Source organism: Miniopterus schreibersii (genome assembly GCF_964146895.1).
Source record: "Miniopterus schreibersii genome assembly, chromosome: 1".
Lineage (NCBI taxonomy): Eukaryota > Metazoa > Chordata > Mammalia > Chiroptera > Miniopteridae > Miniopterus > Miniopterus schreibersii.
In genome coordinates, this window is record NC_138101.1 from 160,765,750 (window position 1) to 160,782,288 (window position 16,539).

General features: G+C 37.7%; 1 protein-coding gene across 2 annotated transcripts in view; it reads left to right on the top strand.

Moving 5' to 3' along the window:
- The first annotated feature begins 68 nt into the window (after positions 1-68).
- The window catches only part of TRIP4 (thyroid hormone receptor interactor 4), a 52,747-nt gene continuing 36,276 nt past the window's right edge, over positions 69-16,539 (top strand). Inside the window, exons 1-6 of one of the 2 annotated variants that reach the window (XM_081152376.1) lie at positions 69-203; positions 3,936-4,105; positions 5,988-6,121; positions 9,521-9,733; positions 11,396-11,474; positions 15,900-16,026. In XM_081152376.1, coding sequence (XP_081008502.1) covers positions 103-203; positions 3,936-4,105; positions 5,988-6,121; positions 9,521-9,733; positions 11,396-11,474; positions 15,900-16,026 — 824 coding nt within the window. In that variant the 5' untranslated portion in view covers positions 69-102. The remainder of the gene's footprint in view (positions 204-3,935; positions 4,106-5,987; positions 6,122-9,520; positions 9,734-11,395; positions 11,475-15,899; positions 16,027-16,539) is intronic. The other variant, XM_081152377.1, reaches the window with a different exon arrangement.

Consider the following 16,539-nt stretch of genomic DNA (forward strand, 5'->3'; position numbering starts at 1 on the left):
CAGCCTGGCGGAACCCGCGCGCGCGAAGTCGGTGTTGCGAAGGGAACTAGTCCCGCGCCGTACTCGAGGCTTCCTCAGCCCAGCTGGTTCCGGCTGGGGAAAATGGCGGTGGCTGGTGTGGCGTCCCGGGAGCAGCTGGTGAGCTGGTGCACCCAGCAGCTGCGGAAAACTTTTGGCCTGGATGTCAGCGAGGAGATAATGCAGTAAGACCGGTTCAGGTCTGAGGCGGGAAGGAGCTCTGTGATGTGAACGGGCTGAGCGAACCGGGAAGCAGGGAGGACTAAAAAGTTGCTGAGAATGAAGTAATGTGATAAGAAGGCTGTTTGTTAGTCTCTAGGCGCCGAATTTTGACCTTCGGGTTTATTGTTTAGTTTCCGGAATAGGGTGTCAGGGTCCCCAATCGGCCGGTGGGGCCTTTTTTCCTAGGAAAAATGCTAAAATCCTGTAATTAGAATTTGTAAGACTGTCCCGGGAGCCAGCTTCCTTCTAGATTCTGGAGAGAAGTGGCAAGCCAAATTGTCTTTCCAGAAATTCCTTACGCTGAACATTTTCGTTTGCCCCATCTGGCTTGTGTCAAATAGACCTAGGATTTAAATAGAAGCGGCGTGGTGCGGTGCAAATAGCTCCTGACTTACGAGTTCCAGGTTCTAGTTTCTGTTGTCATTTACTAGTTTTGGAACCTTGGACAAGGTAATTTCCCTTTCTGTACCTTAGTTTCCTCATCTGTAAACTTACTAGTAGAGCTTATCTTATACTATATGATTTTTGTGAAATGGAGGTGGTGACGTGATTAATCTGTTTAGCTAATTTGTTTAACAAATATTTGTTGGCTACCAGCCAGGTGGTAGAGCAACAAAGAAAATTGCTACAATTGAGTTCTGCTTGTTGAAGATTCCTGAGGTGGAGAAAGTTCAGGGTGTTGTGGGAGCAGGGAGTAAGTGACTCTTTCAGATTTGAGGAACTGCCAAGTTTACTGCAAGAGATGACTTTCACCGGAGAACTAAAGGATGGCTAGGTGGAGGAGCAATGTTCAGGTGGGAGGGAAAAACTTCCACAAAACTTGATCAAATGAAATAATGAGACTTTTTTTGGTAATATACCAAACAAAAAAAGTCATTAAATTTTTAAAAATCGAGGCTATATATATTTTTTTAATCCTCATCCGAGGGTATTTTTTTCCATTGCTTTCTAGAGAGAGTGGAAGGGAGGAAGGAGAGGGGAGAAAGAGAGAGAGAGAGAGACATTGATTGGTTGCTTCCCACCCTGGGGTGGGCTGGAACCTGCAACCCAGGTACCTGTCACCCTTCAATGCTTCCGCCTATGCTCTAACCACTGAGAAACACCCACCAGGGCAAAAATTGAGGCTCTTTTCGATGGATCAACAATGAAGTACGGAAAATACTTCACAGCGTCAGGAAAATTTTAATTCTCATAAATTGTGGTTTAAAAGCTTATTTTACAGGCTCTGACTGGTTAGCTCAGTTGATTAGAGCATTATCCCCATATGCCAGGGTTGGGGCACATATAAGAAGGAACCAATGAATGCATAAGTAAGTGGAACAACAAATCAATGTTTCTCTCCCTTCCTCTTTCTCTAAAAATCAATAAATAAAAATTTTAGAAAAACTGAGACTTACTGATACCTATAAGTATTTTTTTAAAAGCTTATTTTGCAGACTTAGATTTTCCTTGGTTAAACTTATCCACACCCTTGAAAGAGGAGTGATCAGAAATTTGTTTTAAAGTTGAAGCACTAAATATGGTTAAATACCCGCTTGCATTTTTAAAAATTCATAAATATAAGTTATACAAGAATTATTCAAAACTTAAAATAAGCACTAAAGCTACCTATAATATAACTCTCTTTAAACCATGCATTAGGTTTTTACTAGTTATTGTACAACAGCCATGATGAAAGCATTTACTGTGTAAATTTGCTGTGCCATGCCTGGTATCTGAGAATTACCCAGGTGTACTATACTAGTCTGGTAACTTGAATAATTTGACTTGAGTGGCCTGAAATTTTTAAAGAGACAGCAAAGAGCTCTTACTTTCCTAATCAGTGACACATTTATGGGACATCAAGAGCCACAGTCTGCACTAGTTCATATTTTGGTTGACATAAGATTTGGTATATAACACATTTGAGTGTATGTTGCTCTTTATTATAATTTATTAAATAGCTAAAATGACATTTATTCAAATGTTTCACTTTCCTAGTGGTTTGAATACACCAGGGTTAAATGATCCCTTGAGGTTCCTTGCAGCACTGTGAGTCCTTAGTAGCAATTGATATTTTGGGGGCGAGAGGCCTCCATCAGAAGGACTTGGGTCCCCAATAGCAATTGATTTTTTATGGGGGCTGGTAAGTTTTGGGATCAAGTTGATTAACCTGTAAAAGTTCTAAAAATGGTTGTCTACCATTGATGGGACAATTGCATGATGTTTTAAATTTAAAGGGTATAGGATTATTAATTTTTTTTGTATATCTCATACTAGGTATCTGAATTATAGTTTCTTCAGATCTGATAATGCTTTCATGGTCCATTATCTTAAGTTATCAGTAATTTTTTTTCACTTCTTCTCTAATGATGTGCATATTCACTATGCAATAAACTAAAAAAAAAAAATTTTAAGGAAGAAGCTAAAATTGCCATAATATCACAATACAGAGTTAACCATTATTTCTCTTTTAGTGTTTTTTCCTATGCATATTGTAATACATTTTCCAAACATATTCATTGTAGGGGAAAAAGAAAATAAAAACAAACCCAAACTCTCTTTAATCATACCACTCAGTGATAATCATTTTGGTGTATAACTTTCCATCCTTTTTTCTACACAAAGTGGATGGATATACACATTTCCTTTATAGCAACTTGGATCATATGCCTATCCTGTTATTTCACTTACCATTATATGAGAGCATTTCCTCAGGTCAATAATAATTTTTCAAAAATTTCACTTTTAGTGGTGGCATATTACATTTTGTAAAGTCCAAAAACTTGAGTTCTTTTGCCCCTTCTCCATGAATGGATGTTTTCAGTAACTTCTAGTTTTTCACTAATTTAAATAATTATGCAGGTAACTTTTTTGCATAAAATTTTCTGTGTCTCTATTTCATGTAAAGTCCTATAAAGGGAATTATTGGATTATTTTTAAGACACTTTAAATATACTGACTAGTTGATTTCTAGAAAAGTTGTACTGACTTATACTCCCACCTCACTTTTTAAGAACCCTTTATAAAATTTCCTTAAATCACGCATACCTTGGAGATATTTTGGGTTTGGTTCCAGACCACTGTAATAAATCGAGTATTGCAATAAAGCAAGTCATAATCTCTCTTTGCTGGTGAAGGGTCTTACCTTCAGTTTGTAAACACCCAACACCTGTGAAGCACAATAAAACAAGGTATGCCTGTAGATTTTCTTATTCTGATGTGATGCTAATCATGATTTATAATTTTTAAGAATGTTAAATCAACTGGTTAATTTTTAGTGTATATTCATATTTTTAGTGAAAATGAAGAGAAATTTTAGGTTTTGCAATATAGAGATTAGGTAATTTGTATTGTTCCTAGGGAAATATAATGATTACAGATATGTAGTTATAGTAAGTATTCTGCCGACTGTATTTTAATAAAAATAAAAATAGATAATATTACTGTGTTAAGGGTAGCCCCACAAGCCTATTTTCAAAACACTGATTTGGTTTTAGAAATGCAAGAAGATTGTGAAGGTTAGATTATGAACTGCTTGAGGTCAGGGTCTTTGTCCTAATCAAATTTATATCTTTAGCATCTAGGGTAGAACTTGACTCAAACACTAATGGATTAATTAATGATTTTTTTACTACTTTGATCTCTGTTACAATCATTGAAAAACATAGTGTAAGCTAGCCTTGTTTCAACAACTTATATCTTTACTTCCTGAGGTATGTTTTTTCAATTGAGAGTCCTGAAGAGATACGAGAGTATGTTACTGACCTCCTTCAGGGAAATGAGGGCAAAAAAGGTCAATTCATAGAAGAGCTTATAAACAAATGGCAAAAGAATGACCAGGAGTTGATTTCTGATGCTCTTCAGCAGTCCTTCAAAAAAGATGGTAAGTTAATGTAATTAAGTAAAGATTGACATATTGGTAAATGGGCTGGTTTCTAGGACTTGGTATTTTTGTCACTCTGTATTTCCTCACAGCTAACTTAAGCAGAGTCATATGTATACATATTTTTAATTCAGTTCCTCTCAATCTGTGAAGAATATGGTTCTAGGTAAAACTTTTTCAGCTTAGAAGACATCACAAAAATACTGTTTGCTGATATAAATGTGGCTTCAGAATAGTTTGAAAAATTTACACATGGATTAAAGAAACACTTTTCAGTTATGTGCATACCTGGATGAAGGTAAATGCTGACCAATTTTAGTATAAATAGCATTTAGAAGTAACTCTTTAAACAGTACAAAAGATGAGTGTCAAACTAAATAATCTAACTCATTATTATATAATCTAAAATAATCAGATTTTAATTTAACTTCTTTTTTTTTTTAATATATCTTTATTGATTTCAGAGAGAGGAAAGGAGAGGGAGAGAGAGAGACAGAAACATCAATGATGAGAGAGTCATTGATCGGCTGCAGCCCACAACCCTGGCATGTGCCCTGACCGGGAACCGAACCCCCATCTCCTGGATCCTAGATCGATGCTCAACTGCTGAGCCATGCCCAGCCAGGCTAATTTTACTTCTTAATCCTAGCCAGTAGTCTTTACCATTGACTACAGTCTAGAAAATAATGGTTTAAATTTAATTCTTGTTTGAAAGGAAAATATAATTTAAAAACCTGCCTGACTTCATGTCTTGACTTTAAATATTAAGCATCACTCTGGCTGGGTTGCTCAGTTGGTTAGCACGTTTCCACATGCCAAGGTTGTGGGTTTGATCCCTGGTGAGGGCACATACAAGAATCAACCAATGCCCAGCCGGGCGTGGCTCAGGGGTTGAGCATCGACCTAGGATCCAGGCGATCGGGGTTCGATTCCCGGTCAGGGCACATGCCCAGGTTGCGGGCTCGATCAATGACTCTCTCATCGTTGATGTTTCTATCTCTCTCTCTCCCTCTCCTTTCCTCTTTGAAATCAATAAAGATATATTTAAAAAAAAAAAAATAAGTGAATCATTGACTCATTGACTTTGAGGCAAATTGGATTTAGATGACTTGAGGTGAGACAAAGAGCAAGAGAAGGAGATTATGGAGAGATAGAAAAAAAAGAGAGACACCCTTAAAATGTAAAAGATCAGCTGTTTGGAGGCTTTCACTCTTAGAGACTTATCTGCTCTGCAACCTACTCCATTCAGAACCCACATCCCTGCCAGTTTGCCTTGGCATGGCTTAATGAAGGAAAATTGCCAAGTTAAGCTGCTGAGGTTTCATTTACCATTGGGCAATATTTACATCAAAGGATGCAACTTAATTGGTGAAGCTCCAGGCCAAAGGAGAACTATCTTTGAACACATTAACCTTCCAAAAAAAAAAACAAAAGAATCAACCAACAAATACATAAATAAGTGAAACAATGAATCGATATTCCTCTCTCTCTCTTTTTCCATCCTCCTCCCCTTCCTCTCTCTAAAATCAATAAATAGCCCAGCCAGGCGTGGCTCAACGGTTGAACTTTGACCTAGGATCCAGGCAATCGGGGTTTGATTCCCGGTCAGGGCACATGCCCTGGTTGCGGGCTTGATCCCCAGTCACGCACACGCAGGAGGCAGCCGATCAATGACTCTCTCATCATTGATGTTTCTATCTCTCTCTCTCCCTCTCCTTTCCTCTCTCTGAAATCAATAAAGATATATTTAAAAAACAAATAAAATCAATAAATAAAAAATTAAATATTAAGCATCTTCTCTGTTAGCTATTAGTTCACCAATAATTCTACTATTATCAAACTATCTATGTACATATATATATTTTCTTCTTCTTCTTTAAAGAAATTTTAGATGGACAGAGATTAGGAGACCAGCTAAAGAGGAGCAGGCGGAAAGGGAGAAACAGACAGGAAGTTCTGGCATTTGCTGAACCTGACACGACCGTAGAGGTCAAAACACCTTTTGATTTGGCCAAGGTAAGTGCTTATAAAATGAATTTTTTTCTGGCTATATGGAGAAAAGGAAATGACTGTACAAAGTGTACACAATGGTCTAGAATGGCGATTTTTCAACAAATGCATGAATTTTATGAAGAGAAGGTGATAATTCTATATGGCAGTTTTTTTGGCCACCTGATTAAATAAGTATTATAAGGACATCTTAGAGATGAGACTGAGATTATATATATGATGCAAAATATTTAATGAAGTGCACTAGGGCTTTAATTTCAAGAATCATGGAAAATGTACATATACATTTTATTTTTTAAAGTAACTAAAGAAAGTAATTAGAAGTACATTTTAAAAATTGTATGTTCTATACAGTATTATTTATAATATTAAAAATTTGAACTGACCTGATTGTTTAGCCATAAGAGAAAGATTAAATAAATTATAGTTCCCTGCCCTGGCCAGTGTTAGAGCATCAGCTAGAGAACTGAAGGATCTCAGGTTTGATTCCCGGTCAAGGGCATGTACCTGGGTTGCAGGTTTAGTCCACAGCCTGGGTCGGGGTGTGTGAAGGAGGCAACCAATCCATGTGTCTCTCTCACATTGGATGTTTTTCTCTCATCCCTCCCTCCTTCCCTCTCTCCCCTTCTCCCTCCACCTTTCTCCCTTCCACTCTCTAAAGAAATCAATGGAAAAAATATCCTCGGGTTAGGGTTAACAATAAATAAATATTCCCTCATTTGATAGGATACTATGCAGCTAATAAAATTATTCTCCAAAATACAGAATTTGGGAAAATGTTCATCACTTTTAGGTTTGTAATCCATCTGAACATTATTTTGAGTAATTTTTATTTTACTCTTAGCAATAAATATACTTGTTTTTAAAGTAGAAGTATATTTATATGTGGGTGTGAATATACATTTTATCAGTAGTGACTGCAGGTATATAGAATGTTATGGTAAATGTAAAATAAAAACAGGAAAATATTTTATGGTTAGTATGATGAATAATGGATGAAATTTTTTAAGCTTTATTTCATAATTTTAAAATAAATATGAAATAAAGTATGATAACAAACTTTTAATGAATTTTTAACATCTAGGACAGAAAGTTGTTGAAAACAGCATGAGAACTATTATCTATGTTTTCTTCGTTAAGTCAATTTTCTAAGAGTGCTTTTTAAAAAATTCTGTTTTTAAATAGTGATAAATATTTTTACATTTATATATGCCAGTCCTTTTAAGTATTTCTTTTTTTATAATTCTTTAATCTTTTAATTTAGTTAATCCAGTCCACATTAAAGAATCCTGCACTGGCTATGTGAAATTCCTATTGCTATAACCTAGATTTTTTATAATCTAGATTTCTAGTGTGGCAAATAGCAGTTGTACTTTGACAGAGAATTTCACTATTTATATTAATGGTCCTTATGGATAAGGTGTCTTGATGCTTGCTGTTAAGTGGGTTTCATAAGGTAAATCAAAAGCTGGAGGTTACTCTTAAGTTTCCAGACTTGGGTAGGGAAAATCTTCAAATTAATAATGATATAAATATTTCATTTTTTATTTCTTAATGCTTTCAGAGCATTTTGTCTCTCAACAACTTGTTTCTGAGTCTATGTTTTGTCCTTAAGTGTTTTGTACTTATTAAGCAAACTTGGAAAATAAGTTTGAAAAAATGGTTTATCCCATATACAGTAATTTCTCATTAAAGCTGCAGTGTGTACTGAATTAGTGAATATTGAACTTCCTATGGGAAATGCAGGGTTAGATTCCTGGGAGCCTCTGGTCACAACAGTTCCATTAGCCAGTCAGTTCATAATCTTATTTTATGTGTATTTCTCTTTAAAGACACTTTATTTAATATGTGTTGTTGATTCATTAACGTTGACTCATAGCCAACAATACTATAACTCATGCATAAAGACGCTTATTTATAAGATGCCTATTTTCTACATAAGCCTCCTTGTGCTTAGGAACACTAGACGGCACTTGAGCACTATGCATGGGGTGGGCCATTTTAAGTGGTGAGATCACCAACAAAACAAAAATGCAAAGAAGTGGCACCAAATAGACTAAAAAATACTTGTTTACTGTACAAGAGCTGAAATAAGAAGGCAGACCATTGCCTTTTTTGATCTTAGCTAGAAATATGTGCATTTGGTGACTCAAATTTATTGCCACTCTGTACATGTCCATGAATGATTGTGAAGGTATCTGAAGTATTGATTTTGGGGTTACAAATAAATTTCAGGCAGATTCACAGATCTGGAAGTACCAGTAATGATTATCAAACTGTACCTAAAAATGGATCTGTAGGTAAATCTATCTTCAACTTCTACAGGCAATTCATTTGGTTATTTAGAAATTTTTATTGCATGTCTGCTATATGTCAAGAACTGATTTAGGCATTAGAAATATAGCAATAAACAAGATACATTAGGCTTTCTTGCTCCCCTAGAGTTTACATTTTAGTGGTTCAGAGGAAAATGGAAAAGACAGTCAAAAAAAATTTTTTTAAATAATTATAGATTGTAAATCTATGAAAAATGAACAGTGCTGATAGGCAGTAATTGGTTGGATGGGTGTTAGTTTAGGTAGGCTATTTATTTATTTATTTAAATATATCTTTATTGATTTCAGAGAGAGGAAAGGAGAGCGAGAGAGAGATAGAAACATCAGTGATGAAAGAGTCATTGACTGGCTGCCTCCTGCATGCCCCCCACTGGGGATCGAGCCCAAAACCCGGGCATGTGCCCTGACTGGGAATTGAACCCTGATCGCCTGGATCCTAGGTCGCAGCTCAACTGCTGAGCCACGCCACGCCACGCCACGCCAGGCTTGAGTCTATTTTTGAAAAATTTTATTTATTGATTTTTAGAGAGGCAGAAGAAGGGAGAGAGAGAAACATCGATTTGTTGTTCCATTTATTTATGTATTCATTGGTTGATTCTTATATGTGTCCTGACACGGGATTGAACCCACAACTTGGCATATGGGGACAATGCTCTAACCAACTGAGCTACCCAAACAGGGCCTTATTGAATCTATTTTTATCGATTATTCTTATTTTAGTCATATTTCCAAACCTGTGAATATCACCTGCTTTTGGAGGCATTTTTGTTTCTTATGATTTTCAATTTAGCTATGCTTAAATATGTCACATAATCAGCTTTTATTGCTACATCTACCTCCCACTGGCTGTAATAGAGGGCTGAAAAGGTAAGGTATATTAGAGGCTTTTTCTAGACCATAATCTTTCCCTAGACCCTTGATTATAATTAATTTGTATTTCTCTCCCTCCCTTCTTTTCTGGCTCCTGGTGTATAAGTTATTATTGAACAGAACTAAGGTTTTCTGTCCTTTGATTATTTTCATTGTCATTAATTATTTGGTGTTATTTCTGATATTCTTGTACAATTAGGCACAAGAGAACAGCAACTCCTTAAAGAAGAAGACGAAGTTTGTCAGTTTATACACAAAAGAGGGACAAGACAAGCTTGCAGTCCTCATCCCAGGTCGCCACCCTTGTGATTGCCTGGGCCAGAAGCACAAGCTGATCAATAACTGTCTGATCTGTGGGCGTATAGTCTGTGAACAAGAAGGTTCTGGCCCTTGCTTATTCTGTGGTACTCTGGTAATTGTTTCTTTTCTATTTTGTTTTACTACTATGCTTTGGTTTAATAAATAGGGACATTCACATCTTAGTACTCTCTCTTTCATAGTAAATTTCTTCCCTATGATATCCAGTAAACTGTCGTAGCAGGAATTTTTTAGTCAAAAATCCAAGCTTATATCCTAGTAATGAGGCCTGTTAGTGAGAAGGGTTTTGAGAACACATATTGCTGAGAAATCGAAGTCTTGTGTCAGATAAACTTCAATTCAAGAAAACTTCAGAGCCTAAGATTTTTTGTCATAATCTTTGGATGTGGTTCATATCCCCAAGGGAACAGAACCACTGTGACATAATCTTTGTGTCATTTGAGCTTTTGTTTCTAGGACACCTCCTCTTTATAGCTCTGCATTGTCTGAGAGAATGACCCCAAGAGCGTAGCAGTAATGACTCTCTTGCAAACACCCTAATGAGTTGTCTAAAAACCTTATTATGCCAGCCCTGGCCAGTGTGGCTTACTTGGTTGGTGCGTTGTCCAATGTACCAAAAGGTTGCCTGTTCTATTTCTGGTCAGGGCACTTACCTGAGTTGTGGGTTCAATCCCTGGTGAGGGCACATGTGGTGATGGGGGTGAGCAGCTGATCCATGTTTCTTTCATATATTGATGTTTCTCTCTTTCTCTCTTTCTCCCCCCCTTCTCTGTGAAATCAGTAGAACATATCATCTGGTGAGGATTTTTTAAAAAGCTTATTATACCAGTTGAGCTGGCTGGCATTTGGTGTTAGTGAAGGAATCTATTTTATATTGCTTTGTTTTACCTTCTCTTTAATTGATTTGTTTAGAGCCCTTAGTTTTTCCGTATACTTAGAGAACAAGCTGATAGAAAATGGATGACCTGATAGATGTAATGTCTACCATCAGAAATGTTCCGAAAATGGCAGTAAATGTCCTCGCATATGGGACTTTCTTTAGAGAAACAACCTACAGCTGCTGGCAGAAACTGTGTGCCATCAAGGCAACTGCTAGGAAGTACAGTAACATAAAACAGATTGGCCTTGAAGCTTTGCAGTTTTATAAGCTTAGACTGAAACTGTTTTTAAGTAACCCCTTCTTTGCTTTCCTTCTTAAAATTACAGTGACTTTATAATAACCAGAACTTTTTTTGCTTAATATATTCATTATTTTATAATGTTCAAAGGCAAAGAAACAAAAATATATAGTATAAAAGCTAGATTAGATTTCACAGACTGTAATTTGCTTTTATCTCTGCTTCTTTTAATAAGATACCTGCTTATAATTTCTCCTGTAAGACTTGGATTTCATGACTAGAACTGGAAGGCTTTTTTAAAAAGAAAGTATTGAGTATTTTTTCCAGTATTCTCTATGGCAAATCTTTCTCCTTTGAAAATAGGTTAGGTTTATTTTCTTTTTTAACTATCAAGTCATTCAGTGTCACTTGCATTGAGATCAGTTTTTTGTATGCTTCATGAAAGAAGGGAGAAATGGAAAGAGTGGGGCAAAACTTATTTGAATATATATTTTTTGGTATATTTGTCAGGATAAAAAAGTACCAACAGTCTCATTTTTTTATTGCCATAGCTAATTTGTAATTTTAGGTTACTTTGTAGTATATCAAGCAAATAACATAAATAACTATTGGATCATGTGACTTCTATTACTTTATAGGTATGTACTCGAGAAGAACAGGATATTTTACAACGTGACTCAAACAAGAGCCAGAAATTGCTCAAGAAGCTAATGTCAGGTAAGCAGCAATCTTCTGATTGGATTACTGTGGTGACGAATACATTTTGTTCTATCTGTGTTTATATCTCTTCCTCATATCCTGGTATGCAAGATGTAGTTTATTCACTCATTTATTCTTTTTTTTTTAAATATATCTTTATTGATTCCAGAGAGAGGAAGGGAGAGGAAGAGAGAGATAGAAACATCAATGATGAGAGAGTCATTGATCGGCTGCCTAGCCCGCAGCCGGGGCATGTGCCCTGACCGGGAATCGAACCTTGATCTCCTGGATCCTAGGTCGATGCTCAGCCTCTGAGCCATACCCGGCCGGGCTTACTCATTCATTCTATAAGCATTTTTAAAAAATGATTAGTAGAACCACATAACATTGAGCAAAAAAACTGTTAATAGTAATGGATTATAATCCAATGAATAACATATATCCCAAATTAACTAAATGAGGGAGAAGGAACAGCTCTTTTTTATAGAAGACTTCTAATTAATAAAGTGAAGGGAGACTTCTGGTCAAGATAGCAGTGTAGGTAAATGCAGTACTCACCTCCTCCCACGATATCAAAATTACAACTAAACTGCAGAATAACCATCATTCAGAACAACCTGAAATCTAGCTGAATGGAAGTTCTACAATTAGTGAATTAAAGAAGAAGCCACATTGAGACTGGTAGGAGGGACAGAGACACAAAATGGGCTAATCCCACACCCGCTTGTGGTGGGTAAAAATTGGGAGACATATCTCAGCTGCAAAGGTCCCCCCTGAGGAACAAGGGGCCCTAGCCCCACACCAGGCTCCCAGCCCAGGGTTCCAGTGCCAGGAAGAGAAGTCCCCATGACTTCTGGCTGTAAAACCAGTGGGGATTCATGCTGAGGCTAGATGGCGGGCTGCTGGAGTCCCAGGCAGTTCCTTTTAAAGGGCCCATGAACAGACTTACTCAGAATCACTCCCTCTGAGCTCCAGCTCTTGGGCAGAGGCTTGAAAGGCACCAGAAGAGAAACTGATTTATCTGGCATCAGTGCAAGAGTGGGATGGGCTAGGGAGGGGGAAGAGCTTTTTGCCAGACAAAAGTGCTGGCAGAGGCCATTGTTTCTTTGGTGAGTCCCCCCCACACCGGAGCCGGCAGGTGGGCACCGAACCTGAGACTCCATCAACCTGGTTCATACTGTTTGCCCCACCCTGATGATTCCATGAGGTCCTGCCCTACCCAACTTTTGGGCCCACCCAAGCTGTTTCCACTAGCTTTTTCATAAAAATAGCCTATCTTGGCTGATCCTTCAGATTTTCCTGAAATCTCTCACACAAGCAGCATCTAGCCTCATGTGTCCCATACCTCCCAGGCCCAGCACTAACAGCATCTGGCCTCAGGTCACAGTTTAGCCCTGCCTGGGCACCTCCAGGCCCAGCACAAGTAGCAGCCATCTGCAGATTGCTTTGTAGTGCATACTGGGTGGCCAAGGGCAGAACACAGGTGGTAACTGACCTTGGCCTGCACCTCCTGGGAGACCCCTTAGCCAGCACACCTGGTGGACAGCTTCAGACCACATGCAAGCACAACCCCTCCCACAAGCAACATACTCAAGGGGTGGACTCAGTGGACACCAGAGTTCCACTGAAGTAATTCCTGTTCTGTGGGTTGGAACCCTGCACAGCTGATCCTCCACTGTGGTCACATCCAGTCCTTGTAGCTGATCAGTCTGAGGGTAAACTCTTCCCGTTGACATGCCAACAGCAGTAAAGGCTCAACCAGAAGAGGAGGGTGTACACAACCCACATGAGGGACACACCTTGAGTGCCCAGGTTGGGTGATCAGGGAGACCATGCCACTCTACCCTACAAAACACATACCACATTAGGCCACTATACCAAGCCTGGAAAATGTAGCAGCTCTACCTAATACATAGAAACAAACATAGGGAGGCTGCCAAAAGGAGGAGACAAAGAAACGTGTTCCAAATGAAAGAACAGAACAAAACTCCAGAAAAAGAACTAAGTAAAATGGAAGTAAGCAACCTACTAGATGCAGAGTTGAAAACACTGGTTACAGGGATGCTCAATGAACTTAGAACTTCAGCAGCATAAAAAGGGGCCAGTCAGAAATGAAGAATATACTAAGTGAAATGAAGAGTAATTTACAGGGAATCAACAGTAAAGTAGATCAAGCCGAGAATCAAATCAGCAATTTGGAATATAAGGAAGCAAAAAACACCGAATCGGAACAGCAAAAAGAAAAAGGAATCCCCCCAAATGAGGATAGTGTATGGAGCCTATGGAATATCTTCAAGCATATTAATATTTGCATCATGGGGGTGCTGGAAGGAGAAGAGAGAGAATAAAAAATTGAAAACCTATTTGAAAAAGTAATAACAGAAAACTTGGTGAAGAAAATAGATATACAAATTCAGGAAGCACAGAGAGTCCCAAAAAAGATGAATCCAAAGAGGCCCTCACCAAGACACACCATAATAATGCAGAAGGTTAAAGACAAGATTAAAGGCAAAAAGAAAAAAGCAGTTAGTTACCTACAAGGGAGCTCCCATAAGATTGTCAGCTGATGCCCGGCCAGGCATGGCTCAGCGGTTGAGCGTCGACCTAGGATCCAGGCAATCGGGGTTCGATTCCAGTCAGGGCACATGCCCGGGTTGCAGGCTCGATCAATGACTTTCATCATTGATGTTTCTATCTCTCTCTATCCCTCTCCTTTCCTCTCTCTGAAATCAATAAAGATATATTTAAGAAAGAAAAAAAAAAAAGGTTGTCAGCTGATTTCTCAACAAGCTTTGCAGGCCAGAAGGGATTAGCAAGAAATATTCAAATTGATGAAAAGCAAAGACCTACAACCAAGATTACTCTAGGGGGCAAAGTTATCATTTGGAATTAGATAAAGAGCTTCCCAGACAAAAAAAAGCTAAAGGAGTTCAGTTAGATAAAGAGCTTCTCAGACGAGTAAAAGCTAAAGGAGTTCATCACCACCAAACCAATATTATATGAAATGTTAAAGGGTCATCTTTAAGAGGAAGAAGAAGGAGGAGGAAGGGGGAGAAGGAGGGGGAGGAAGGAGAAGAAGGGAGAAGAAGAAGGAAGAACAACAATAAAAACTGAACAATAAAATGTCAATAAATACATATCTGTCAACAATTGAATCTAAAAAACAAAGAAATAAGCAGAACAGAAACAGACTCGTAGATGCAGAGAACATTTTGGCAGTTGCCAGGTGGGATATGATTTTTTTTCATTGATTCTAGAGAGAGAGCAAGAGAGAAAGAAACATCAGTCGGTTGCCTCCCATATACATGCCTTGACCAGGATCAAACCCACAACCTGGGTATATGCCCTGACTGGGAACATAACGCTTGACCCTTTGGTGCATGGGATGATGCTCTAACCAACTGAGCCGTACTGGCCATGGCTGTTTTTAAATTTTAAAAGAGATCTGACAGAATTTTATTTATTTGTTTGTTTGTTTATTTATTTATTTATTTTAGAGCAAGAGGAAGAGAGAGGGAGAGAAACATTAATGAGAGAGAAACACTGACTGGTTGTCTTCTGCACACATCCCAACCAGGGATCAAACCCAAAACCTGGGTGTGTGCTCTGACTGGTAATCAAACCAGGACCTTTTGGTACATGGGACAACCTCAGCCAACTGAGCCACACCAGCCAGGGCAACAGGATTTTGAAAAGGTCTAGAGTTTTAGATAAAGAGAAAGGTCAGCCTTCATTATAGCCTCAATGTTTTTCTAACTAATTTTAGATCTTGGCTCATTGTCCTGGGATATATAGATTTCTAGTATGCTGTCATGAAGTAGATAACACATGGGCCAAGAAATGAATGTGGGCTTTATTTAGACTTAGACCTAAGTTTAAATTGTGTTTCTACTTTCTAATTTCTGAGTGAACTCAGTTAAGTGTATCATTTATGAACTTTGTTTATCTGTAAAACAAAGATACTACAAACTTTCTGACAAAATTATTGTGAGGATTAAATAATATGTATTAAATGCCGTTATCGAATAAGTTCTTATTTCTATTTCCTTTCTGCAATATCTTTTTTTTCTTCCATTATTCCATTTTAAAAGTGTATATATATAAATTTTATATATATTCCATATATAAAAGTATGTTTAAAGGTGATATTCAGTACTACTCAATAAAGTTTTCATTTATAAGGCATTTTATATTGTGCTTAATTAAACAGTTTGGCACCCTTGGTGATCTAAATTTCCATAAGGGAAGAAATGGAACTTAACAGTTATTGAGAACCTATTACGTGCCAATGCCAAGCAGTGCTTGTGTACTTGTTTTCCTTTGAAATAAAGGCTGTTGGTCATTAGGGCAGAGCCAGATCTTCTGATTTTATTTTTTGCTGCACAGTGATACACTAATTTGTATTATAAACTGACACCATTTGGTTTTCTTACTGAATTTCAGGGACGGAGAATTCTGGAAAGGTGGACATCTCTACCAAGGACCTTCCTCACCAAGAGTTGCGATTTAAGTCTGGTCTGGAGAAGGCTATCAAGCATAAAGACAAACTGTTAGAGTTTGACAGAACTAGGTATGATGTGGTTAGAATAACAAATGCTAAGAAGTATACTAGTCCACAGATTCTTCCCATTAAAACATTATTTTGGCACTTGATACATTCTTAGGGATGGAGTATGAAAAAGATTACAGGAAAAGAACAGCTGGATGCTCTACATAGGAGGCTTACATATATTTTTTGAGTCCATGTTTGAATAAGATGGGCTCCCATCAAAAGGATCCTACCCTGAAACATTTTTTTATTTTTGGCAAAGTTGATTTGGGTTGAATAATTCCCCACCTGTTTCATTTGCTACCATTCAGCCATCATATAGATTAGAGCACCTACCATGTGCAAACTATTGTGCTGGACTCTGGAGTAGCTATAAGAAGTTCCCTCTGGGAGAGTGTAGGTAATACCATATCATGGGAAGGAATGATTTACCCTTCTCCTTCCCTTCGACGCTAAATTTGTTTTCTGATTCAATGATCAATATATTAAAATGTTTCTGAATTGGCTTTTACACTCCTATACTTTTGTCATTTA